This window comes from Esox lucius, chromosome 2 (assembly GCF_011004845.1).
Source record: "Esox lucius isolate fEsoLuc1 chromosome 2, fEsoLuc1.pri, whole genome shotgun sequence".
Taxonomy (NCBI): domain Eukaryota; kingdom Metazoa; phylum Chordata; class Actinopteri; order Esociformes; family Esocidae; genus Esox; species Esox lucius.
Window position 1 is genome coordinate 12,826,069 of NC_047570.1, and position 27,710 is coordinate 12,853,778.

At 41.3% G+C, this 27,710-nt stretch overlaps 1 protein-coding gene across 2 annotated transcripts; it reads left to right on the forward strand.

Moving 5' to 3' along the window:
* golm2 (golgi membrane protein 2) lies at positions 1 to 27,448 on the forward strand. 2 transcript variants are annotated; one of them, XM_020054395.2, is made up of 10 exons: positions 1 to 1,481; positions 16,371 to 16,425; positions 16,810 to 16,912; positions 17,054 to 17,144; positions 21,315 to 21,423; positions 21,555 to 21,635; positions 21,734 to 22,018; positions 23,540 to 23,671; positions 24,503 to 24,670; positions 26,012 to 27,448. In XM_020054395.2, exons 1-10 carry the CDS (start codon positions 1,155 to 1,157, stop codon positions 26,086 to 26,088), a joined length of 1,428 nt encoding a protein of 475 aa, XP_019909954.1. In that variant the 5' UTR covers positions 1 to 1,154; the 3' UTR covers positions 26,089 to 27,448. The 2 variants fall into 2 exon arrangements, with proteins under 2 accessions (XP_019909954.1, XP_010876880.1); XM_010878578.3 differs by lacking the exon at positions 24,503 to 24,670.
* The last annotated feature ends 262 nt before the right edge of the window (positions 27,449 to 27,710 follow it).

Consider the following 27,710-nt stretch of genomic DNA (forward strand, 5'->3'; position numbering starts at 1 on the left):
CAAGCACCTTGCATGCCTTTGGCTACACTTCAGATTATGAAATTGACGGTTTGCTTATGTAGGTTGTCTGGTATTTGGAACTGTGTCTACATTAGCTGTCAATGTCACTAAACGCTCTAGACTTCTGAAATATATTGTTACTCGTTTTATTCAACGTTGCTTGTGTTTCGAGTCCAGGAGTCTGGAGCATATCACCAACAACAGACGGTTTATGACAACCAAGCCAAGGAAGTAGCTATCAACATAAGGCAGTCTTGAAGCTGGGGTAAAACAATGATGCACGGATTCGGTTTTTGAGAGCACATTAGCTAGCTAATTAGAAATGTAAATTGTTGTCTATTTGAAAAGTTATCATTTAACACGTGTAACGTTATTCCAGTGTGTTAGGATTTCGATAGAATGAATTGTTAGACAGGAGCTGACTAGCCACGTCGCTACTGTCTGTAGCAACTAGCTAACATCGCGACGTCTTTGACTTGCAGAGCTCTTGCTACCAGGGTTGGCAGGGACCAATTATATCTACTATTTAGATTTTCGTTTAAATACCAAATATTCTATTGACATGTATCAAGAGCATGACAGTACTTAATTTGTCTACGATTAAATGTATGTGACACCAAATTAGATCAGTTAACAAGTTAGCCTAACCAGTTTGCTAAATATGTTAGCGCAACCTATATCTTGCTAACTAACCAGCTACTGTTACATGCACGTAGATGCCTTGATTTATGGTTTGGTGGATAATATAATTTGTTCTATGTAAAATCCAGCACCCACCACAACCGTTAAGATAATTTGTTTATTGACTGGTGAACTCGATACATATTCTGTCATCTTCGTGCTAGTGTTGGTCCACGTTTACTGTAGTATTTAGGCCACGTCGCTGCAGATGCATTTCATCCACTGACAACATCGTTGGTTAAACGCAAACCAGATAAACGACAACTGTGCGGCGCTTGAAGAACTAGCTATCCACTACATTCCAGTTAATGCAAGCAGATCGATTCGGAAGATTGCGGTTTCATGCAAATGCTTTGACTGTCCCAATGGCTGTATGTTTGCCGTAATTCAACGGCATGTCAGCTACCCAGTTTCTTTACCAGTGGAAGCATAGATCTTTTTAGTTTTCTATATAAATTAGAACACGTTCTGAAATGATTGGTTTTGGCGCAAACCGACGGGGAGGGCGCCTACCGTCCTTCATCTTAATAGCATTGATGGTGATCATCGCCATACTGTCTTTCAACTACTGGACTGTGTCCAACAAGCATGGGCGCCTACTGGACGAGTTGGCAGAGGTGCAGACGCAGGTGAAACGGACAGACGCGGCGCGCAGTCGGCTGGAGAAACGCAACTCGGAACTAATGGTGCAGGTAGACACGCACAGGAAACAGATCGATCAAAAAGACGGAGATAATAGCATGCTCGAGGGCAAGCTGCAGGCTCGTGAAGCACTTTTCAAAAAGTGCACGGATGAAAAGGTGGGTTGAACTCGATACTAGTTAATTATTTCTGTTGTAACTGCTTTCTAACTTCTACAGATCTTCGGGCAACTTTGTCAGGTGTTTTGACAGATGGAAAACAACATTACACGTGGGCGAATCCTATGATATGTTTGCCTAATGTAGAGCCCAATGAAATCCGTTGTATTTTTTCCCAATTGTTTTTTTTTAATTGCGCAAATTGTGTGAGAAAGTGTCTAAAAATATGAATGAATAAAACGTATGCAGTTTAATAGGATATACAGTAACTGGAAATGTATAATGATGAAACACAACATTGCACCATTTCTATCAAGTCAAGTTATTTAAAATGCCAAGTGTTAACACGGTAGATACTGCAATAGTTAGCTAGATGGACAGAGCTGCTGACATGCATCGCAATATTTCACCACGACAGCACATCGTTTGCAATATCAAAATTTGCATGGCGATAATTCATATTGCAAAATGTAAATGTGTTATTGCAATGTTGGTCGAACACAAGGGGTTGGTGAGTTTGACCGAGGCTGCACTCGTTTTCGGGCTACGCTTCTTCCTTGTGCAAGGGGATGTCCGACTCCGCGCACACAAGCCACCAAGTCCTGAATACTGGTGTTGAGTCTGCTGATGCGCTTACACTAGTTATGATCGTTTGAAGAGTCGTGCTATGGCTAACACGTTGCTCTTCCTTGTTTTTCACATGGTTTTTAGACTAAGTGGTCATCACATATTTTTACGGGTCCACTCAATAGTTTGTTGACAGAATTTGCATAACAGCTAATCGCCTGATTCATAATACTTGGGTTATTGCTCGGCTCTGAAGTTAGCGGTAGGGTAGATTTGTTCAGTATTTTTTGACGACTTAGCCATCTCAGACGTACGTTTTCAACAAGTTTAGAAAAGCGACGGACAAGTTGTGAGGTGACGTGAGGGTCCCCCTCCCTTCTCAAGACAACCCAATCGAGAACAGAAGTAGCTATTTTTGTGTGCCTACTCTGCCTACTTTTGCATTATCTATGTTAAACTTCCAAGAGTACTTACTTTTAGGGGTTCTTTAATATACTAAAGCTACTTTCTACTTTGGGTCAACTGCACCGGATCCTATAGTATACAGCTGTTCATTAACTACTTTTGGTGAATATTTCGATTAAAAAGCAGTGTAATATAAATGAGCAACGCAAGTAATTACATATGCTTCAGATATGCATTATATTAACTGTATACATTGTTGCTGTACTATATTCATTTAGGAATTTTAATTCTGTCTCAAAATAGGATGCTGACCCTTTTCAGGGTGCTTGACAAGATTCTGTTTAATTTTTTGCTGTGTAATAACAGAAAATGGCCTTAAAGGGACAGTTTAACTTAAAATCATATTTAGCTTTGTCCGCCATTTCACTCCTCTAGAAAATGTTTGTATTTTGTCCACATGGGCGAACGAGGTTCTACCTAGGTAGAATTCCCCTTAGTGCCAAGGCTCCAATGAAAATGAATGTCCAACGCTTGCTTTCTGACACCACCTATAAACTTAGCCAGAACTAATATAGCTTGCAAATACAATTATTTTGAGATTTTATTTCAAATGATATACCTCACATGGCAGCGACACTGCCCCCCAAGAGTTGCTCGATGATATTAAAGGCAAGAGACAGCAAAGGCCACTACAGGACCTTCAACTTTTTCTGCTGTGATCACTGGGGGGTCAACTTGGCCTTGTGCTTAGGGTCATTGTCGTGCTGGAAAGTCCAAGAGCCTCCCATGCCCAGCTTTCTAGAAGAATGCATATTGTCTGACAGTATTTTCTGATAACATGCTGCATTCATCTTGCCATAAATTTTCACAAGATTCCCTGTGCCTTTAGAGCTCACCCCCCCCCCCCCCCCCCTTTAGAGCTCACCCCACAGTGGTAATGGCATTCTGTTCACGGTAGGCTTTGTTGACCCCTCTCCAAACATAGTGCTTATGGTTGTGACCAAACAGCTCTATTTTGGTTTTGTATTTGGTGTGCCAGAAGCTGTGAGGCCTGTCAAGGTTTTGTCAGGCATATTGTAACCAGGCTTTTTTGTGGCATTGGCACAGTAAAGGCTTCTTTCTGGCAACATGACCATGCAGCAAAAACATTTTCAAGTATCATCATATTGTACTCCTTGAAACAACCACACCATCTTTTTCCAGAACAGCCTGTATTTCTCCTGAGGTTACCTGTGGGTTTTTCTTTGCATCCCAAACAATTCTTCTAACAGTTTTGCCTGAAATCTTTCTTTGTCTACCTGACCTGACCTTGGCTTGGTATCAAGAGATCCCTGAATTTTCCACTTCCTAACAAATGATTGAACAGTACTGACTGGCATTTGTAAGATTTGGATATCTTTTTATATCCTTTTCCATCTTTATAAAGTTCCATTAGCTTGTTACTCAGATCTTTTGACAGTTCTTTTCTATTCCCCATGGCTCAGTATCCAGGCTGCTCAGTGCATCCAAGTGATAGCTAACAAACTCATTAACAAGCTATTTATACACAGAGTAATTGCAATTTAAAAAGCCACAGGTGTGTGAAATTCAGCTTTAATTACCATTTTCACCAGTGTGTGTCGTCTTGTGTCTGTAACAAGGCCAAACATTCAAGGGTATGTCAACTTTTTTGATCAGGGCCATTTGGGTGATTTCTGTTCTCATTATGATTTAAAAAGTGATAATACATGGCTTCATTTGATCACTATCCTTAAATAAGCTTTTTTGCATGATCAGTCATTTTCAAAAATATTAGCCAAAATTTCACAATTTCCGCCTGGGTGTGCAAACTCATGAGCACAACTGTATGTTTCCGTTTGTCCAGACTAAGTGCAGAATTTATGAAAGGACAGACAATGCTGGATCTGCCGGTGAGCTAGTTGAATCAAATCAGTGTTCGGTTCCACGCTACTATGTATGCATGTCTTAAATTCTGCCTACCAAACTTCTCATTGTTCAGTAGCTTTCTGGTTAGAGACATGGACCTGCATGAGCAACTTCTTTATTTGGAATCCCTGGCTTACAGTTTTTTTTTTTTTGTTAGGCTACTTACCGTGGACTCCTGTGTGCCACTTCGTAGGTTAGAAACCCTGGCTTGCTGATGTTATGTAATTACCTTTTTGCCTTTATAAGACACAGCCAACCATGTACATGACATTGCAATGCCATATTGACAATCTCATTGTAGCTATGAAATAAAATGATGTCCCAGAAATAATCAGGAAGATATGGCTTTATGGTTTGGTTGGGATGGTAAATGCAGAGCTAAAATACTGCATGTGTACTGCATCTGTCCCCCACTGACAAAGCTTGAATCTATTTCTTGACTCTTTAGCAAGAATGTGGGAGATCACCAGTATGGCATTGCAGTATCATTAAAATGCTTGTCTTTTGTGTTTTTAAGTCATGGTAATTAACCAAAACATTTGTCTACTGGCTATTAGGTATCTATACTTAAATAGTTGCTCTTCAAGCCCCCTCCCGGCCTCACCACAGTCACTTCTACCCATAGGCCAGCTGAAACTAGGCTTGCCTTTTCCTTTCTTGTTTCCTCATCAACGTACACATTACATCATAATGACCAAGCATTTTGTATTCACATGCATAAAGTTACGCTGCAATTCAAACAATGCAAAAACATCATGTTACACAGCACATTTGCAGTTACTTAGCTAGTTAGCTCATTTGCAATCTAATGAGGCAATTTCAAATTATAAACAACTCCATGTACTGTACATACAAACTCTTGTCTTCACGGCTTGACCTGGGAAAGGTGAATCATGATCCTCCAGTTTGAAATGTTTAACATACTCCTGTCAATTTTGCATTCCTTGGTTGGTAAGTAATAATAATAATACACACTTCACAATTGCAGATTTCTAAATGTTAATGTGTAAAAAATAAAACCTCATAATTTATACTTTAATTCACAAAAAATAGCCTTGAGTGGAATTTTACTAAATGGCCGAATATGGGAATAGGTCCCCAATGTAGTTGCTAAAGTACGATTTTGATGCAACTTTTCTGCATGATGCAAAAGAAAGTTGTTATGGCTAAACCACCATTCACTGTTAGCGTAGGTTGGACACTGTAATTGATGGATGTATTACAATACATTCCCAGCTGATACTCTTAAACTTATGGGGTTGACGACCATATAGGCATCCAATTTTTATCGGCTCAGCAGTGTGAAATACAAGTAGTTACAAATGGTAGTGAATCACTGCAAATTTTCCTGGGGCAATTCAATTCTAATGTACTTGGGGCAATCACGCCCAGGTGTATTTAAAAAATAAAATAATTCTCTCTATACACTGATAAAAAAAATTAAGGGAACACACAGGGTCTCGATGAACAAAATATATTAAAGATCAATATCTTTACTGTACCTTGTGTAATTTGTTCTAAACAAAATTGACGTAACAACGGTCAATGGAAACCAAAATTACCAACCGATTGAGGGCTGGATTCAAACTTGCACTGAAAATCAAAGTAAACAGTTGATTTCACTGGCTGTTCCAACTTCCAAGTGTGTATGGCTCCCACGTGCCTGTATGCACTCCAGCCAATGTCTGGACATGCCCCTGATTAGACAGTGGATGGTGTCCTGGGGAATCTCCACAACAGACCTGGATCAGGGCATCAGTGAGCTCCTGGACAGTCTGTGGCGCTACTTGGCTGAATTGGATACACCAATACATAACTTCTCTATTGGATTCAGGTCTGGGGAACATGAGGGCCAGTCAATGCATAAATGCCTTCATCATCCAGGATCTGCCTACACACACTGGCCACATGAGGCAGGGCATTGTCCTGCACCAGGAGGAACCCAGGGCCCACTGCACCAGTGTAAGGTCTGACACTGGCTCTGAGGATTTCATTCTGGTACCTAACAGCAGTCACGCTACCGTTGGTCTGTGCGACCCTCCAAGGATATGACTCCCCAGACCATCACCGACCCACCGCCAAACTGGTCATGGTGGATAATGTTGCGGGCAGCAGAACGGTCACCATGGCGTCTCCACACTTTCACGTCTGTCACATGCTCATTGTGAACCTGCTCTCATCTGTAAAGAGAGAGGGGCGCCAATGGCGGGCCTGCAAATTCTAGTGTTCTTTGGCGAATGCCTGTCAAGCTGCATGATGCTGGGCTGTGAGCACTGGTCCCACTAGAGGACATCGGGCCCTCATGCCACCCTCATAGTCTGTTTCTGACACTTTGGTCAGAAACCTGCACACCAGTAGCCCGCTGGAGGTCATTTTGTTGGGCTCTGGCAGTGCTCTTCCTGTTCCCCCTCGAACAAAGGAGCAGATACCAGTCCTGCTGCTGGGTTGATGCACTTCTCCAGCCCTGTCCAGCTCTCCTCGTGTGAAGGCCTGTCTCCTGGGATCTCTTCCATGCTCTTGAGACTGTCCTGGGAGACACAGGAAACCTTATTGCGACAGCACGTATGGATGTGGCATTCTGGAGGAGCTGGACTGCCTGTGCAACCTGAATGGGCTGCAGGTACTGCCTCATTCTACCAGTAGTGACAAGGACCCTAGCAAAACGCAGAAATAGAGAAGAATCAGTCAAAAAGTATAAGGAGAGGGCAATTGTCTGTGGCCACCACCTGCAAACCCATTCCCTTTTGGAGGGTTGTTTCTGTTGCCTCTCCATTGCACCGGTTTTCACTTTCATTTGCACCAAAACAGGTGACATTTATTCACAATCGCTTATTTTTCCTAACTTCACAGATTGATTTTCCTGAATGTTAATTGACCTGGTGTTATACTGTGAGGATTCTGTTTCCTTAATTTTTTGAGCAGTGTATTTGGACAAAGATATGTAATATTTACTGCCACCCTATTGACCGATGAAGGTTACCTAATTTAAGAGACACTGAATGATTATACGTTGAAATAATTTATTCATCAAATATCAACAGAAATGCAGTTTCATAGTGTGGAAAATGTAAGTACACCCCTAATTTCAATAGTTGGTGTTGCCCCCCCCCCCCCCACAACTGCGACATGTTCAAGGGCTTTCTTGAATGCACTGCCCATTCTCCTCAAGAATTCTCAAGTATTTTCTGGTAAAATATGGAATTTATGGTTTGTCAAGTGTAGTTGGACAGGTTCCGAAGTAGCAAAGCAGTCCCAAACCCTAATGATATCGCCTCCTTGCTTTATGGTTGCTATGATGTTTTACTGTTTAAACAAACATTGTTTCTTGCGTTTTGGTCTAACAACTCTGCCTTTGACTCAACTGTCCAAATTACATTGTTCAAGTAGTTTAGTTCTTTACCCAGGTTTTGCCTTTTTTCTGGTTATCTTTTGAGAGCTGAGACTTCTTTGCTGACATCCCATGTAGGCCATGTTCCTGCCATTTCATTCTGGCAGTTTAGTCATGCTCTTCAAAGTTGATTGGGGCAAGACAGGTCTGTAGATACTTTGAAGTTACGCTGGGGTTCTTCATGTCTTCTATGAGCATCTTTTGGTCAGATCTTGGACTCAATTTGGTGTGACGACCAGACCCATGTAGATTGCCAGTGGTCTGGAATGTTCTCTGTTTGTAGATAATGTTGGACATTGGAATTATGTACTTCAAATTGTTTGGAAATAGCTTTAACTCATCCCAGATTAATTGGCATATTCAGTATTTTTTTTTTTCTGAGGTCCTCTTTTAAACTTTGCATGTTTTTGTGCTTCGTCAATTTGGATTACCATTATCACTGAATGTGGTTTGAATTTTGTTCAGATATTTGTGTCAAAATATCTAGGATTGTTTTGACACAACAGTGTGTATCTGCTGTTAAACATTAGGGATGGCATAGCATAAGAAAAACCCCAGATAGGCTTGTATTCATATTCGATTTTCCCAGGGTTAGTCTGTAGCCTTTGTTCTGTTTTAGGATCTGAGCCTCATAATATAAGCCATCATCCTGTTCTACTCTGTTCCACCTGTTTGCTAGTATTCTATGGGCAAAGCCTAGTTCCACTTCTGTCAACAGGCTCAGGGTGTGTTAGCAAACAGAACTACTGCCATGAGCTATGTATGTACCAGGTACAGCTCAAGCCTCTCCTCTCTCCTGTCAACTCTGCTAGGGACAGGGTGTGTTGGCAGCTGGATTGTTTGCTATGTACTCTGTATAGGTCAGAGTATATTGCCAAGGTGATCTGCTTCTCATCACACTGCTCACTAAACTAGTTAGTGTCTGCATTTTTTAAATCCTGTTGCACTATACTTCAATTCACTGGTGTTGATATAGGTTCAGCTCAGACTAAACTATTGTTTGTACATGTCAGACAACAACAGTCTTTTCCAAAACTACATTGTCTGACTTATCTCTTGGCTAATACCCATAGACAAAGTTTTTTTTTAATGAACACAATTTGTTTTACCGTGTGCTCTAGGGTGAAAGAAAAATATAGGTTCTAATGATTCTACTAATTTCAACAAATGCATATTCAAGTTCAGTAAAAGAAAAAAATACCAATTTTTGGAAATATTCAAAATGCTGATGCAAATAGTTGCCGGAATTCTTTTTTTAAAGCACTTTTTTTTTTTTTTGCGGCGTTTTAAACCTTCGTGCAAAGATGTTACAAAGCCGTAACAAGCCAGTGTAATGAGGCAACACCTCCAGCCTGGCCAAACACTGAAGTGATAGGTACCGCTAGGGGAATTAAGCAGTGAGTTAGCTAATAAGCTAGCTAGTATGCTTGGAACAGCAGTCAAAAAGATAAGATCTGGTACTGCACGTTTAAAGAATTATCTTCCAAAATGAAGCGTTTGAATATTTAATTTTAGGCCCAGCTTCCATCCATCCATCATCTTTCGCTTATCCGTGGCCGGGTCGCGGGGGCAGCAGTCTAAGTAGAGATGCCCAGACTTCCCTCTCCCCAGACACTTCCTCTAGCTCTTCCGGGGGGACACCGAGGCGTTCCCAGGCCAGCCGGGAGACATAGTCCCTCCTGTGTGTCCTAGGTCTTCACCGGGGTCTCCTCCCGGTGGGACGGGACCTGAACACCTTCCTGGGAAGGTGTTCCGGAGGCATCCGAAACAGATGCCCAAGCCACCTCAGCTGACCCCTCTCGATGTGGAGGAGCAGCCCAGCTTTTGGATTCAAATAAAACATTTCTTTGGGATGTTTAGTATCTCTACCAATTAATCTGCCTTGCATCCATGTACCTTTTTTATTTGAAAGCTGTCAGATGTGTCATTAATACATTTTGGGTGCTTAATGTAAAAGTTCCAGACAAAAAATCATGAAACTTCAATTGTTATACACTGATAATTTATTTGGAAGTATCATTTATTTCTCGTGATCTTAGAGGGTACACTTGCATAAAAAGCACATCTCCTGATCAAAGTGTAAATGAAAATATATTTTCTTTTGAGTGAAGAGAGAGAGAGAGAGACAGTGAAGCAAGTCAGAGGAGGGAAAGCAAAAGTACAGAAAAGTAAGAAGGTGAGTGTGGCTCAAGGAGGCCGCAGAACAACAGCGATGGAAGAGGAAACGTTAGTGGCCGTGATAGACTGTAACTGTCATTTTGTTCCATGTCACAAAAAGGATTACGAAAGTATAATCCAAAATAATTCTTTACGTCTTGTCATTTAAATTAGTTTAGAAGACTGCGCGATTAAGAATGAATGAGCGTTCGGTATTCGCTATAGAGACAAAGCTTCTAAAATGCACTAGATTTGCGGTGTAATCAATTTCAAAATCTCAAATGATATATGCGCCGTCAAGAAATACAATATGCACCTTTACATTAAGAGTCCATGTTTTAATAGAAGACCAGGGGTCTGGGTAGTTTTCTAAGTCTAAATTTTCAAAACAGAAACCATCCAAATGTGCTCTACAGTATATTTTACAGAACAAATAGAATGCAAGTATTCTAACCTGTTTTGACATTATTTGCTACAATTCTATAATTGCAATCAGATTCGAGTGTTGGGGGGGTAAACATGGTCTTTATTTATTCATGTTTATTTATTCAGTCCGATATGACTGTCAGTTTAAATAAACCCTTGTGTTTTCATATGTTATTAATCTATTTTGATGCGTTTTCCAATAACTTTGGTGTTTTTACAATGTTTAAGAATACCGATCATGATCAGTATTGACTTTGTGTAGCTTTGTGTTATAGTTTCCAGTGTATATTTATCCCAAATATATTAAATATCTTCATCAAAGAATGGGAGATCGTCTTTTTCACTGTTATCATAAGCCCATTTGGTTACTTTGTATTGAAACACAATTATTTTTTTATTGAATTCAAACAACTTATCTTAAACAGTTAACCCTACATTATATTATAATTAGAACCTTTTTTATTTGATGCATAAAATCAACACTGTGCTAGGGGTGCAACACCTAACCGATTGTGTTAAAGAAAGTGAATATCGATTCACTATCCCAAATAAAGGTGGCGGATTGCATAGGGGATCAGTTTGTGAAGTCTGTTTACTGCTGAGCAGCACCTGTTAGCTCTGCATTTACTATGTTACTGATGGATCGTGTCTTTAGTGTCAGAGTTGGAAATCCTATATTGTATTATTCCAACTACAACATGTATATTCAAACTACAACACTAATTTGAGTTTTTAGAACTCATTAAAACAAGACAAAGGCCAAACAACAGTAGATACAAATGTTTTAACATGTATTAGCGCAAATATCTATAATCAGTTGCTTAAAGTACAAGTTTTGGATTTGTCCTAAACTTCAAATGTTTGTCTGTGCAATTTCCAGGATATGTGTTTATGATCGGTTGCAATAATTCAGGTATTTTAGAATGAGTAAAGGCAGCAGGTTTGGTGGTGAGACTAGGATCCAGACTGTCTCCAGGGAAAGTGACAGAGTAAAGCTTTTATCTCTACAATGGCTGACAATGATGCTGTAATTACTCTCGCTCCTCTCCTCTGTGCATTCTGCCTCATTAAAGAGCTGAATCCCCCTCTTTCTCAAGCAGGATCTCTTCTTCTAAATCGCAAATTAACCCTCCACTTCACACTCGCCCCTCCATTGGCACAACTGTCCCAAATCTGAGGGAGCGAAAGGTTGCAACAATAAAGCCGCTAAAGCGAATTAGAATCCCTTAAGGCACCGCATTATTTTTGAGCTTGCGCCATTTCACTCAAAAGATGGCATAGGCTTGCCTAGTGATAAGATGTGCATTTGTTTATATCCGATTGTTGAGGCTTGACACGTGTATATAAACAAAATGTCATATGTTCAGTTGTTGATTTGTATTTTTTTAATAGGAGGTATTTGCAAATTACTGTTTATTGCTTGTCTTCTTAACTAAAAGTGGACCCTGAATTGCATCGTCCCTCAGTTGATGTTGATGTATCCCCTAGCCACTCTGGAAGTCACCCTCAGAATCTGTTCAACAACACAACCTTGGCGGGCACACTGAGCAAGTGCGTAGATAGCGTTGTTTTGAGATTCACAGGTAGTCTGTCCCGATTTCTTTCTATGTATGGATTTGATTCAAACCTCTGATAATCAGTGTGATTTGATTGGCTTCCCAAGGATGGACTCACTAGTAGTTGTTGATGTGAATCTCATTTGTATGGTGTGGTTTGTCTATTGGACAGTCCTACAGGGGTGTCTAAATGGAACCTATTCTTTTAATAGACGTAGCCTATAGATAACCCTTCCTTCAGACATTAAACAGTCCCCTTTCTTCAACATCTTCAACATAATCGGGAAATACAAAGAAGGTATGAGGGACACGATGGGTGTCAGACACACAAACGTGACCGTTATTTTTATACTCCAGTTTTCCACATGGCTGTAACATTCTAGTGACAAGGCCTCTGGAACAATCTGAGAGACCTTGGATCCGTCGGCTCTTGGAAATACTGTATGAATTGCATTCTGTCCAGGGAGCTGGCACATAAACATGTGATCTCTAAACCTGTAAAGAGCGTTAGTCTACCTGGGGAGGGTAATCCCAGCCACAGCTAGCCAGGCAGCCCCTTGGTATCGTTCACCGTGCTCAAGTCAATTGATTTCTCCTGGCTAAGTTCGATGTTCACATTTGGCTTTGATGTTGTAGAATACAGTAAATCTTTGAAGCTTTGACATTCCTATTTTTACCTGCTGAAATCGCAGGTCCTTACACTGGGAACAGTTTTGCTTCTTATGACTGGTTATGTGTGGGTTGGTTGTAGAGCAGTGATTAATTCAAACCATGGGTATTATTTTTCACTATTTTCCACATTTATAGAATAATAATGAAGACATCAGAACTTTGAGGCACTCTCTGCCTTGATGACAGCTTTGCACACTTTGCATTCTCTTAACCAGGTAGGTCCGACAATGAGGTAGTCACCTGGAAGGCTTTTCCAACAGTCTTAATGGAGTTGCCACATATGTTGAGCACCTGTTGGCTGCTTTTCTTTCACTCTATGGTCTAACTCATGCCAAACTATTTAAACTGGGTTGTAATCGGGTGATTGCAGGTCATTTTCCTGTTGGTAAACAGGACATGAAACAGGATATGATAGTCCCAACGAGCATAAACCAGGTGGGATGGGAGGGCTCTACATTAAAATGTTTTGGCCTTGAAACTTACTAGCCTGAAAAACATATTTTTACTATCCCTCCTTCCAAAAGTTGTAATTTCAGTGTTACAACATAGAACCAAATATACTTTTGTTACTTAACATGCATAATCATTTATGAAATGCATTCTGGATATATACAAAAATATTTGTATATTTATTTCATAATATTTCCAATTACGAAAATAAATAAAAAAGTCAGAAAAGCATTTGACATTTAAAAAAAGTGACTGGTCAACAGCATGTGAAAGGAGCTTCAAGGTAGTTATTTGTGCATGTGGCGGATTACGAAACAACTGGAGGATGTAAATTCATCGTTATTGTGGGGTCTTGTATGGTGTATCACTGCAGTGTGCAGTGGTATCCATACTGGTTTAGTGTGCCTTGAATTCTAAATAAATCACTGACATTGAACAGCAAAGCAACCCCACGCCATATCACCTCCTCCAGGCTTCACGGTGAGAACCGCACATGCAGAGATCATCCGTTCACTCTTGAAGACATGGTGGTGGGATCCAATAATCTCACATTTGGACTCTTGAGACCAAAAGACAGATTTCCACCAGTCTTATTTCTCATAGTTTGTGGGCCAAGCAAGTCTCTTATTGCTTTCCTTCAGTAGTGGTTTCTTTGCAGCGATTTCACCGTGAAGTCCTGATTCAAGCAGTCTCCTGAAAATGTTGAAATGCGTCTATTTCTTTAATTACTTTTACTATTACTCTATCAATTTGAAATTAATTTGTTCTGCAATATGAGATCCGATTGAAAATAGCTGATTTTCTCAGTCTGGTAACTCTTATGAATGTACCTTCTGCAGAAGAGGTACCTCTGGGTCTTCCTTTCCTGTGACTGTTCTCATGAGGTTCAGTTTCATCGCAGCACTTGATTGTTTTGCCACGGCATTTGAAGAAAAGTTATTGAAATTGTCCAGATTGGCTGACCTTCATGTCTTGAAGTAATGATAGACTGTTTCTTTATGCTTGTTTGTGCTGTTCTTGTCATAATATGGACTACTACAGTACAGACAGTGACGGTCTTCTGTTTACAAACTCTAACTTTTCACAACACAACTGAGTGAAATGCAAATCTGTTAATTGAACTGCATTCAAGGTAACTACCTTATGAAGCTGGTTCTGAGAACACAAGGGGTGTGCAAAGCTGTCAACTTGGCAAAGCTACTTTTCTGAATCTAAAATATAAATAGGTTTTCATTTATTTATCACGTTTTTGGTTATAACATGATTCTGTATGTGTTAGTTCCATTGTTTAATGTCTTTACCATTATTCATCAATGTGGAAAATAGTAAAACTAAAGAAATGCATTTGAATGAGCATGTCTAAGCTTTTGACTGGTACTGTGTGTGAGGGGATTTTCCCTGGTAGAGGTGGTGGGTTATATACAGAACTCAAGACTTGTCTGTGTTAATGACCACTGGAACACAAGCTAGTGCCTGTATACTGCAATGCCGTTTTGATTTACCCCTGAGAAGGCAGCTAGTATAATTGGGTGGATGGCAGAGAGGGGCCAGCCTGTCTCAAGGACAGAACACTCTGATCTGAAACGGTCACTCTGCCTACCAGCTGTCTCTCTGGCACTGTCCTGATTGGACTTAAAGTATATGGCCTATGTCTGTCAAGTGTTTTCACACCTCAAGTGCTTTCATTTGGATATGATGAAAACAGGGATGTTGCAGATGTGATCTCCTGAGTATTAAAGTTCCACATATACTGAATGCGTTTACTTAGAGCTGATACCATCTACAGAGTATATAATACTAAGTACAGTAATGGCTCTCTCTTCAGGTCACTCAGGAGTACTAAGTGTTCTGTTTTAGTGTGGACCAGGTAGGGGTGGGGAAACGGGACAAAGGAAAGCAAACCGGATGTAAGATGGGAGGATTTCAAATTAAATAGTTCTAGGTCACATCTGGCAAAGGTGTGTGACCATTGCAACCTCATAATAAGATGCACCTTATTCACACGCTCTAACCAAGAACACAATCACACACTACTGCGCACTGTTGAAACGGTTTATTTCATAGTTATCCAGTTTGTATTTTTAAATTGCTCCCTTAATACACCTCAAAAACAACCTTTATTTATTAGGTTGAGGCAAAAACGACACTTTAATTAAATGATATCTTTGTTCAGAAATGAAATAGCCCCTCTGCCAGTCATTGTGTACTAGTGTGTAATAGGGACACACAATTATAGGGACGTGTGAAAAGAACGCAGATAAAGTCAATCAAAAATAGGTCTAAATTATTACAAGTTAAAAAAGAAAAAAGACTCCTCCAGTTCAGAAGCCTGCAGAGACCTTGTCTAACTGGCCTTCCATGAGAGTATTTAAATACAAGCCAGAGAGGCTTTTAGGATGTCAAATAAAGATGTTGACTTTGTCAACGGCTACAATATCACACTGTTTCACAGAACACAGTCATAGTCAGTGTCCTCGGCCCTTTTATCTCCAGATGACGTCCATCACAATCAATAGATTAGAGTTGAATTAATAATCTAGCATCCAGAGGCTGTCAACCCAGGCAGCACCCTGGGAATATTATCTTTTCAAAATGTGGAAAGTTCTGCATAGAACTTCCCGCTGGTCATTGTGTTAATCACTTTGAACTGATTGCGTATGTAAATATTTCTGTTACAGTCGGCCGTAGTGCTCAGCATGGCTGGGTCATCCCCATTCCATCAAGCAGAATGATATGGAGTAGAGCAGGCCTGAAGATGTTCTGATTGCCTCAGTCTGGTTGTCTTCCAGGATCTGTGTTCCATCTCATCTAATCTGTCTGACTGCAGATGGTCTTTACAGTCACTTGGCTGCTCACGCACAATGAGTCAGATGGAGTTTATAGTCACTTGGCTGCTCACGCACAATGAGTCAGATGGAGTTTATAGTCACTTGGCTGCTCACGCACAATGAGTCAGATGGAGTTTATAGTCACTTGGCTGCTCACGCACAATGAGTCAGATGGAGTTTATAGTCACTTGGCTGCTCACGCACAATGAGTCAGATGGAGTTTATAGTCACTTGGCTGCTCACGTACAACGAGTCAGATGGAGTTTATAGCTAGCAGAGTATTCACTTAAAAGAACCTTTAGGCAGTTAGTCTGTTGATATTGTTCTGTAATTGAAGTGCTATTTGCATCTTACCTGTACAAATGGTATCGCCCATTGTGGCCAGTTCAGCCATGTAATGTGATAAAGCCAGTTAAACTGGAAGTGTGAAGTATTTTACATTAAGATGAGGAAACAGAGTTGTCAGAATTATTCCTGTGACATTTCCTCAGACTGCTCCCTTTTCTGTTTGCAGATGAAGGTGCAGGGTGACATCACCGCTCAGATGGCAGAGATTGTGAGGCTTAAAGGTGAGGGCAGACAGTGGCCAGCAGAGGGCGGGATCTTTTTATTTGCCTTCTGGGTGGAAAAAAGCTTGTATTACCATAAATATAGCCCGAAGCAGTAACAGTTTGCATAATTTAGTTTGAGCTGTTAAGCTGTTTGTTTTATCTCAAGTCCCAAGCGGAATCTAATGCAAACTGTTTTGCAATGTTAACATTTCTGATTTATTGAATGCCTCTATTGTGATGAGATTGCAGTAGTTCTGGATTATTATCTTCCACCTTGTCACTAGATGATATTATGTCAAAGTCCATCACCAAGGATATAGCCTAACTTCACTGCAAGGTTAAAAGGGAATTTGTCCTTAGAATATGAAGCCTAAAGTAACATTGTGCTATGGGGGAGTGCAGAGCAACTAAAGGAGCTGAAACAGGAGTTTATGAAGCAGGAAGACCAGATGAGGGAGGTGAAGAAGAACAACACAAACCTCGAGAAGAAGCTGGAATATGAAAGGTACAGCAAATGAGCACATTTCAACTCATCTTTTGTAAGTCAAGGAAATTACAACACCAAAACATCATATGAGCAGTGATGAAAGCTTTATTTCTTTTTCTCTTTGTGGTTTGTCTAACCAACTGGTTGTATATATCATAGTTTGCAGTGTGGGCGTCAAGTTGCACAACTAAAGGAGGAGTATGAAGACACCAAAAAGACCCTGGAGGAGGAGGCATTGAAACTGAGACAGGTGAGGCTGTTTAGTTCCACACTTTGGATATCAAATGATACGCTGAGTAGTCAAGTAGAAGTTATAATATGATGGCACAACAAATGTTATGCTGAGTCCATTACAGGATAAAGTAGAGGTTATAATATTATAGCACAACAAATGTTATGCTGAGTCCATTACCGGATAAAGTAGAGGTTATATTATGATAGCACAACAAATGGGGCTAGGTAAAAAAAAAAGTTTCTGGTTGATTGGGATTTTTGTTTGGACAATTCTGAAATCGATTCTCAGAATCCAGAAATCAATTTTCTAAATCTGTATACAGTTTCTCTATTGATTTGTGAACTATCAGACAGACTCCCCACAGCCGCCCGTCCCCGTCCACTGCTCCCCACAGCCGCCCGTCCCCGTCCACTGCTCCCCACAGCCGCCGTCCCCGTCCACTGCTCCCCACAGCCGCCGTCCCCGTCCACTGCTCCCCACAGCCGCCGTCCCCGTCCACTGCTCCCCACAGCCGCCGTCCCCGTCCACTGCTCCCCACAGCCGCCGTCCCCGTCCACTGCTCCCCACAGCCGCCGTCCCCGTCCACTGCTCCCCACAGCCGCCGTCCCCGTCCACTGCTCCCCACAGCCGCCGTCCCCGTCCACTCTTCCCCACAGCCTCCGTCCTCGTCCACTCTTCCCCACAGCCTCCGTCCTCGTCCACTCTTCCCCACAGCCTCCGTCCTCGTCCACTCTTCCCCACAGCCTCCGTCCTCGTCCACTCTTCCCCACAGCCTCCGTCCTCGTCCACTCTTCCCCACAGCCTCCGTCCTCGTCCACTACTCCCTAGCAAAACCTCCTAACCACATCTGACTTCAAGCAGTGGCAATACATATAGTTACTTTTTTTTCAATATTAGTGAAAGTAAAGCACTCACAGTCTCTGGGTTATTTCACCATCCATTTTTCCATTCAGATAAGGTCTGTGTTTGGTGTAGGCTTACACCACCTTGGTGTTTCGATTACTGTTTGACAAGATTAGTGTGATCAGTTTCAGCCTGTATTTAGCCAAAAATAATAATATTTGAGTAATTTGTTGCAAATATGTTGACAAAGGATTTACATGAGTATCTAAATGCATGTGGTGGGGTGATTTTAAATGAAACAGTCCTTATTTGAAGTGGATAAATCCCCTATGGAAAAAAGGATAGTGAAATAACCCAAAGAGACCCTTAAGATTTCATCGCAAGGCATTTCAGTTGCTTTTTTGAGAGGGGTTTTGTAGTTTTGTTCATATCCTTGGTGGTTTCTACATTTTCGTTTTGAGTTTATACATGAGTTTAATCTCCAACCGCAAGTGATTTGAGTTACTAACGGTATGTTCAGATTGAAGCTAGTGTGTGGCAGTGAAACACATTCTTCTACAGATACAAGTACAGTTGTCTCTGTTACCATGGTAACCAGTGGCAGTGGGAAATGTCTGATCTGTGATATTTTGGCTAAGACTCAAGTCACTGTTTTTTGGGGGAAATTGAGCAGCAATATGCTGTGTTACTACAAATACTTTTATTCTTAAGATAACATTATACAGTTTACCTATTAATTGGTATTTTGTGGTGTATGTTAATATTTTTTATTAACATTTTAGTTTCTAAGATGACTTTTATTGAATGTTTTTCCTTATTGTCTGCTATTTGTTTCATATAATCTAAGGTTCATACACAGCCCAAGAATTAAAGGGGCACTGTGAAGAATCATGTTTCTTTTTACAAGACAAAATTGAAACAATAACATGATTTGTCCTCTCTCATATTAACCGAACAGAACCGGAATAGTATTAGCTAGTCCACGGTGGGTCTGGGTGGGGGAAATACTGCAGCCAGTAATAGTAGCCTGAATATAAGGAGACTATGTCAATGCAAATTGAGTGATGAACCACCAAGGAAGTTTCAATGGAAAGTTTAATCTCAAGCATTCTGAACAATTTTGTCAAAAGTATTTGACACTGCAGATATCTTCTGGTCACTTATGCTTGTATTCATGCTAGTAGTGCAGTAAACATTTTACTAATGGCCCCTTTAAATAATGAATAATAATACCACAGTATCACATCGCAAAACTGAATATACAGTGGATATAAAGTCTACACACCCCTGTTAAAATGCCAAGTTCTTGTGATGTAAAAGAATCAGACAAAGATAAATCATGTCAGAACTTTTTCCACATTTAATGTGAACAATTAAATTGAAAAACAAACTAAAATCTTCAAGGTGGGAAAAATGAAAAATAAAAACCTTACAATAACTTTGTTACATAAGTGTGCACACCCTCTTATTACTGGGGATGTGGCTGTGTTCATGAGTTTGAGTGTGATTAACCAATCACATTCAAACTCGTTAATTAGAAGTCATTACACCTGCCATCATTTGTGACTCATTAATTACAAATAAAGTTAAGCTGTTCTAGAAGGATTTTCCTGACATTTTCTTAGTTGCATCTCAGAGCAGAGAGCTTCCAAAGCATCCGAGAGATCTCATTGTTGAAAAATATCAGTCAGGAGAAGGGTACAAAATAATTTCCAAAGTATTAGATATACCGTGGAACACAAAGAAGATAGTCATTATCAAGTGGAGAAAATATGGCACAACAGAGACATCTCTCCATAATTGATGAAAAGACGAAAAAGAAAACTAGTCAGGGAGGCTTCCAAGAGGCCTACAGCAACATTAAAGGAACTGCATTTCTGGCAAGTACAGGCGTGTGCTACATGTGACAACAATTTCTCGTATTCTTCATATGAATGTGGTAGGGTGGCAAGACGGAAGCCTTTTCTTACAAAGAAAAACATCCAAGCCTGGCTGAAGTTGGCAAAAACAAACATGAAGTCCCCCAAAAGCACATGGGCAAATGTTTCCTAAAGGCATGTTTGGCACATAAACAACACTGCACATCACCCCAAGAACACCATACCCATAGTGAAGCATGGTGGTGGCAGCATCATGCTTTGGGGCTGTTTTTCTTCAGGGGTGTGTAGACCTATTTATATCCACTGTAAGGCTAAACTGTTTCTTGATTACATTCATGGTACATATGATTATTGCATTGGGTTTATTATACATAAAGTCCATTCATGGTGCAAAGCCTCAAAGAATTAACTGAACAGGTTTTGCTGAGTTCTAGTGAACCATGAAAGGCCTTGTGTCAGAGCATTGGGCCTCATAAACCAACCATTCTTAAGAAGAAATTCCTTCTTAAAACCCAGTTTCCATGAAGATTCTGGCATTCACCAATGTTTTCTTGTATGGGATTTGTTTTTAGGTAAGTGGAGAATCAACTCATGCACATTTGAGTGCTGACATTTTTGTGGCAAATAATTGTTTTCTTCAATTTTATACCACTTCATAAAATTTGCTTCTCAACATTATGTAATTATTCTGTGCATAAACATCATGCCAAGTTTAAATATTTAGCTACACACCATTAAGCATTTTTTAAAAATTGACTAACGTTTCCTATGAGGTTTACTTTCACTACAAAAAGCATCAGTGGACTGTGTGTCTTTTTCCACTGGCCATTTTAGTAGCCTACTAGCCAGTAATACTAGTATCTTACTACTTGGAATAGTCATTGGAGTGGACCCCTTCCTAGCGAGACTGAAGATGAACTTCACATTGCCAAAGCCATTGAATTTCCTGGTACAACAATGTTAAGTTTTTTCCCCGTGAGTGACATTGATGCAATGATTGTCAATATTGGTGACTATAATAGATTTTTTTGTCAAGTGAAAAGACCTATGCTACTAATTAGGTTATGCTAATTAGTAATAACTGGCACACACTTTTAATTGACGAGGACAATGGGATTCATCATTATAAGAACATGGATGCAAACAAGTTTAAGAACACGTCATGAATCTGATTTAGACTTTTCTTAGGCACTTTTATGAAAAACGTATTAATGGTGAAATTAGGCCCATTGAGTCTTCATCTCGCTGCCTTCCCATCTGTTGTTCCTTTCCCACTGTTGTCGCCTACCGCCCTCTGCTGGTGTTCACAGATCATACTCTCGGTGGATCATCCTTTGTCCCAGATGTCAGCAGCTCTGCACCCACATTGTGATCTCTTTTTTGCTTACACGGCAATAGTAGAAGTGGTTTTACTAATCTTTCCCCTCCCCATCGTTCTCCCTCCCTCCCCCTCTCTCCGCAGAGCTTGCTGGATAGCCAGAAGGCAGGAGCTGCTGAAGGAGGGACAGAAGCAGAACAGGCAGGAGAGCGCCACACAGTGGCCACCCTTCAACGAGACACTGACCTCAAAGGTACCATTCTGAGCAGCTCATGTTGCCACAGTGTGCGTCTATAAGATGTTTCAGAGCTAACCCACCACTCTCCCCTATCTGTTCTTCCTGTTTTCTCCGTCCACTTCTCTCTCCCCCTCTTGGAACCAAAGATTTGGGCAAGCCTGGCAGTGATGCTGGCATGCCTGGTATTGAGGACAGTGATTTGGGGAAAATAGATGACGTACAGTTTGGTGAGTTGATACTTCTTCTTTTGATACTGACTTTGGCCGTAAGGTCCCCAGTTGCTTCATCAACTGGGACTGTTCTTCTTTGTGGTCATTTCCTCCAGCCCTGAAGAAGCCAGCAATCACCCACAACCACATAGAGATACCTGACCCTGGGTTGAGAGAGGTGGGGGCTGGGGCAGGCGAGGGGGCTGGTCAAGGCCTCTCTCTGGACCGGCCTGTGCTCCAGATCCAGGACAAGGCTCTACGGTTGGGGATGGAGGGCCAACCAGCCGCCTTCCAGCAGCAGCCCCCCCAGCCGGTGGCAGATAGACCCATCCTTTTTGACGAGGACAACAAGGCAGCCGTCCAGGCAGATGAGTTCGGAGAGCAGAAAGGACAGCTTGGAGGTCTGTCAACCTCACTGTTTCCACCTAATGCACTGGCCCTTCTGTTTACACCATCAGTTCAGTTGCCTGGAGACAATGCTGCTCATTTAGAGAAGTAATGCTTTAGCGGTGACAAGAAGAATTCTTGACTATATATAATTTGCTTAGCCAAGATTCAGTCGAGTACCTGAATGAGTCAGATGGGACATTATGTAGATGACCATCGGGTCTTGAGTTTTGGGCCTTGGTGATGATCTGAAATATTTATTATCTATCTCAAAGCTCTTTTCTGCAGTAAAGTCCAACCTTGCAAAAAAGTACTGGTTTATAGGACAAAGTAGGAGTGACATCTGGTTCTGGCCTATTAAAACAATACGTTCCGTGTATCCCCCGCCCCAAACAACCTGCTGCACCCCTCAACCTCATTTTGATTAAACTTGGGATTTGTGGTTTCCGTCTGAGACGGTGAGGTCACGTCTAAACAAGGTGTGATTTTTGATGAGCTTGGCAATTTTAATGGGATGATCGTATGACTGGTGTGTACCTTTGATGGTGGAAAATACCCTGATGTTGAGTTCTATAAAGCACATGCTTGGCATTTGGTTCAGGACAGGTTATTTCCGCTTGGATCTCTTTTCCACCTCTCTGACATTGTCTGATTTGATATTTTGTTAGTTAACCTGCATAGACCGATGGCAACCTTCTTTCAACACGCTGTTTTCCACAACAGTGAGCTTGTGACAGCTATTTGCACAAGGGAGAAGTGCCTGTGTTGACATTACAACAGGCAGTATGGGAAAAGCTTCTTCACACTTTAGGCAGTGTGGTTGAGCTTAGTGTTAAAAATGAGTTAGATCGACTGTTGTTATTTGGAATCACAATAGATGTAAAACATTTCTGGATTTTTGTAAGAATCAACAAAAACTTACTTTCAGAAGCTCTGCAGCTTAGTTTGCCAAATATCAAATGCCCTTTGTAGGTTTTCAGTTGGGCTCTAGCCATGTTGGTCACTTCAATGTGTGCTCAAGCAATAGGCTATATAAAATAATTTGAACAAACATTTGCAGAAGTGAGTGCATTCTAGAGAGAGATTTTCACTTCACACAAACACCTTGTCTCAATATTTTAATTAGGGATCTCATCAGGAAAATACTAAGCTGTAAACCACTAACCACATGTTTAGCCATCCTGCAACTCTACTCTAGCTACCGTAAAATTTTAGCCATGCTTGCTTCCTGTTTTTTTCCGATTAGATTATTTATTTTTAGTGGAAGGTTTGTGTAGAAAATGGAGGGGGAAGTACATTTGGTGCAGTGCTCTGCTCCGCTTGGCAACCTCAGCCTCTTTTAAGGGTGATTAATCATTTTCTCCCAGAGATTGAAAACATGCTCTTTCAAACTGTTGGCTGGCTGGCACTACACTTAGAGTGCACCCTACACTCCTTTATACCATTAAGTGATTTCTGTGAGGAATGAACGAACAGTCCACTAGGAATGACACAATTCTGTGTGATTCCACCTCTGTTTTGCTATCTCTTTTAAGCTCCAGACAGTGTGATGAAAGCAGACGGCGTACAGATCAAGATGCCTCCTAATCCTGCCCAAGTGCCCAACCCCATAGAGCCTCGACATGCCAGAGACCCCAAGCCTGCTGAGCCCCCACGTCACAGACAGAGTGAGTGCCTCATGAGGCTGGTGGGGGGGTGGGGGGTAAACCGATGTACACAGATGTGACACATGGAGACTTGTCTTGTATGACTCTTCCCCAGTATTCCTTGTGGTGGTTGCGTCTTGTATCTCTGCACTGAGGCCACCCATCTCGGCAAGAAGAGTTTCTCTCACTTGCATCGTGTGTCAAGGCTACGACGTTCCCTTCACGGTTCCGTCCGCTTCCTCAGGGCACATTGTGGTGTCTGAGCCACGATATCTAGAGTTTTCTTTGTCGAGGCTGTGTTTCGAGGCTGTGTTAGGTCTGCTGTAAACCTGGTTGACGTCCTTTAGCGTACAAGGGTTTTAACACTTCTCCCTCAGCTGTGCTGATAAGGTCGTAGTGTAAGTTAGAGGTGTTTTCGCCAAAGGCCGACAGAGGGACGGCCTGCTGCTGTAGAATGCACACAGTGGAAGAGGCCCTCTGACTTCAAGGGTGTCAGGATGTCCCTTCCTGCTGCCTGCCTGGCTTTAGCCCCCCCCCCCCCACGCTGCCTTCTTCTCAAACAATGCCCCGACCAGCTGCCCCTCTCCTGGCTGCATCTTTACCCACTCTGCCCCCAGACACACACACTCGTCATGTTTTCCTCCAAGTTCCTTTACGCTGATGTCACCTCATTTCCAGTGACGTTTTCCTTATCCCACCCCCCCATACCGTTACTCTCCAACTCGTCACCTTCCTCGTCGGCCCGACGGTTTCTTCATTCTTTCATTCATTCACGCTCTCTCTCTGACTCTCTCCTTTCACTCCTGACTCCGTCTCTTTGCTTCCTGACGGGGCCCTTCTCTGCCTCTGCAGGCCGTTTCTTTGATGAGAACGAGTCCCCTGTAGATCCGCAGCACGGCTCTAAGCTGGCGGACTACAATGGGGACGACGGGAACGTGGGTGAGTACGAGGCGGACAAACAGGCCGAGCTTGCCTACAATGAGGAAGAGGATGGTGATGGTGGGGAGGAAGACGTCCAAGGTGAGCCAGGCCAGGGGTGGTCGAGTCCAGCTGTATCACCATTTCTCCCTCCTCCCACTCCTGCTGCCCCTGCATTAGACTGAGTTCCATCAGCGCCATCCCAGCACCCCAAGTTACCCCCGCATTCCCATCTCAGGACCATCTATAAACCCCTTGCTCCTCAGGGTCTGAGACTGACAAATGGTCAGTGGGTCATTTAGGCAGGAGAGCAAGCCTCCCCCTGTGGTGTACCACAGTAAAAGCCTTCTGCCCCACCTGGGTGAGGGCACTTCTCCCCCTCAGTGACTTATGGTTCTGTGACCCCACTCCAGTGTCTGCATGCTCCATCCACCCAGCTGCGCGCTTGCCTGTGCTTTCCTTCTGTCTGTGCTCCTCCACTTGTCTGTGTCCACTGAACATCTGTGTACACGTGCAGTAGATGAGTAGATATTGTACTTGAGTGCTTGTTGAGCTTTCAAATGCCTGTCTCTGCGTACTGGTCATATCATTATTGTACTGCTGTCATTCATTTCTTCATGACAGGTTAGGGTGTGACGTTTTGTGGCTTTTAAAACGGATCCATTTAGATCTTAGTTTCTTCCATTTAACCGCTTAATCGTGACATAGTCAGCTATATTGTGCCTATGAGTGAACATGACATTTATGAGTAGGATACTGGGATACCAAAGGATTCAGTGTCAGGAATTCTATGGCTGATAGAGGACTAGGCTGGAATGGGAATGTGGCTGATACAGGACTAGGCTGGAATGGGAATATGGCTGATTCTACTCAATGGAACATTCCAGATGATAACCATAAGGGATTTCCCACAGAAATATATCTTGAATATGTTATGTAGTGAGACTAATACTAATCTTTGGTAGCGGTGGGCATTCCAAGTGTTTTTTTGCTAATCCGGCTCTTCTGGCTCTGTTCAACTAAAAGAACAGGCTCATTTGGCTCCCTAATGATTGAGTTTAAAATGTTTAAAAATAACCCCCAGAACACATCCAAAGTAAAGGCAAAAATGTAAGCTAGAATGTTAACGCGTATATTCAAATAGTTAATGTTTTACCAGTCCATATTATTTGATTGCCAGAATTTTTTTTTTACCTGATGTTACCCTTAAGGAGAAATGTGTGTGGAACACAATGATTATTTTCCCCCAGTATTTAATTTTTTTCTGCATTGTGAAGATGCAATATTTTATTTATTTTCTGCAAATACTGTTAAATAAGGAAGTAATTGGGTCAAATGAATGTCTCCTTTCACCAATGTAATTCGGTTCCAAACATTCATCAAAAAGAGCTGTTTGTTTGAGAACTGCTTATCTCTAATGCTGTGACCTTAATTTCCTTTCAGATGATGAAGATCGAGACATGCAAGGCGACCGGGCAATGGACTATGGAAAGCGACATCAAGCCATCGACATCCTGTAAATCTTATCCACTTGTGCTGAGATCTTACTGAAATAGTGGGACTGCAAATTCAAACTAACATTTATTCCTTGGCATTGTGTTTCACTGGTGCTTTGGATGGCATTCTTAGGACTGAAATCATGAAGAAGTGCAAGTTTTATGGGGATGGATTTTCTGAAGAAATGGTAGGGATTATAATATGGACTATTCTGAAGAGGTGGTTTATTATTACACAAAGCAGTTTGACCTAACATCATGTGTCATTGGATCTATAAAACAATTCATTTGAAATAGTTCTGTGCAGCTGTCGACATGCAAATAGTTTTGTTTTCTAGTAAATTATTTGGTATTTGAATTCCTTACAGAGGTGTCAAGAATATAATGTACAAGAGTACTATACAGTACTATACATTTGTAATGTTTTTTAATGACTGATTATGAAGGCTTTTTTGTTTTGTTTATTTGTGAATTAACTGGTGCTGCAAGAAGAGACTGATGTGATCTGAAAGAAACAGTTTGGTTCAGAACCTTGCTGTCGTTCTTGCCTCTGATTGCTCACCAGGTCACCTAGACTGGCATAGCATATTTCTTGACTTGGGAAACTTCACTTTGATTATTCTGCATCCCTTTTGATTTTTACGGCTGTGGCTTGATAAAAGTAAATGGGAAAACTATTCCTCCTAAATACTTCTATGAAATCGACTGGACAATTCCTTTTGCACTTTCTCTAGTTGGATTATTATAGATGCCCACTCTTCAAACACATCTGCGCCAACCAACACAGAGCTGATGCCAAGGACTTCTCAAAGCTTCTTAAACTTATGTCTTATTTCTGTCATAGACAACACTCCAAAGTGTTCATTCTGTCTTACAATGATGCTGTTGCATGCATTAATAGCAATCTTTATTAATCAACCTGAAGAACATCTTGAAGCTTAAAGCAATACTTGGACCACCAATTTAGAATTAGGGATCCTGTGGTGGTGAACTAAAGGCTCATTGCACATCTGGAACTGACACCTGTCCTGCTATTATGAATTAACTACAGTAAGCATACACATCTGAACTGTTTCTGTTTGAACTTTAGGACTCAAGGGGCTATTCTTCCTTTACGATGATGACCATAGAATCAATTGTGTGTCAAAAAAAAAGATTTCATATGGAAGGTCGGCATATTGAATGTACTCTGCTAATGTTTGTTTGTTGAAGATTATAATTGTCATTTAGATATTTGGGTTATCAAAACTGTTTCCAAACTATACAATTTAAATGCTAATAGATGACTAGAATCAGTCAGCTTGTCCCCAGCTAAGCTTTCCCCTCAAATTCCAATGTGTTACTGATGAGCTGGGATTATTAAAAGCTATTCGTATCACTGTGATCTTTGGGGCAATTCATGTGTTTTTGCATGCTGCTGAAAAATCATTATTCGTAAAATTATTTTTATGTATCACCCTGATTGCACTGTGATTCTTAAAAAAAATAATCGCTTGTGAGCAGGTAGACTGCTTGAAAAGGTTACTAATAATGCGCAGCTGCAAGGAAAAACGTAAACTATTGCAAAACTGGCAACAACAACAAAAAACCCCTAGGAAGTGACCTTTCAACACTTGATTTTTGGCCCGGGGGTTTGGGACCAACAA

Excerpts from the sequence above, each read along its gene's own strand:
- golm2 (XM_020054395.2), top strand. The coding sequence starts at position 1,155 with ATGATTGGTTTTGGCGCAAACCGACGGGGAGGGCGCCTACCGTCCTTC. Across the intron at positions 23,672-24,502 it reads GCCCCCACGTCACAGACAGA|GCCGTTTCTTTGATGAGAAC; the intron begins GTGAGTGCCTCA and ends CTGCCTCTGCAG. Across the intron at positions 24,671-26,011 it reads TGGGGAGGAAGACGTCCAAG|ATGATGAAGATCGAGACATG; the intron begins GTGAGCCAGGCC and ends ATTTCCTTTCAG.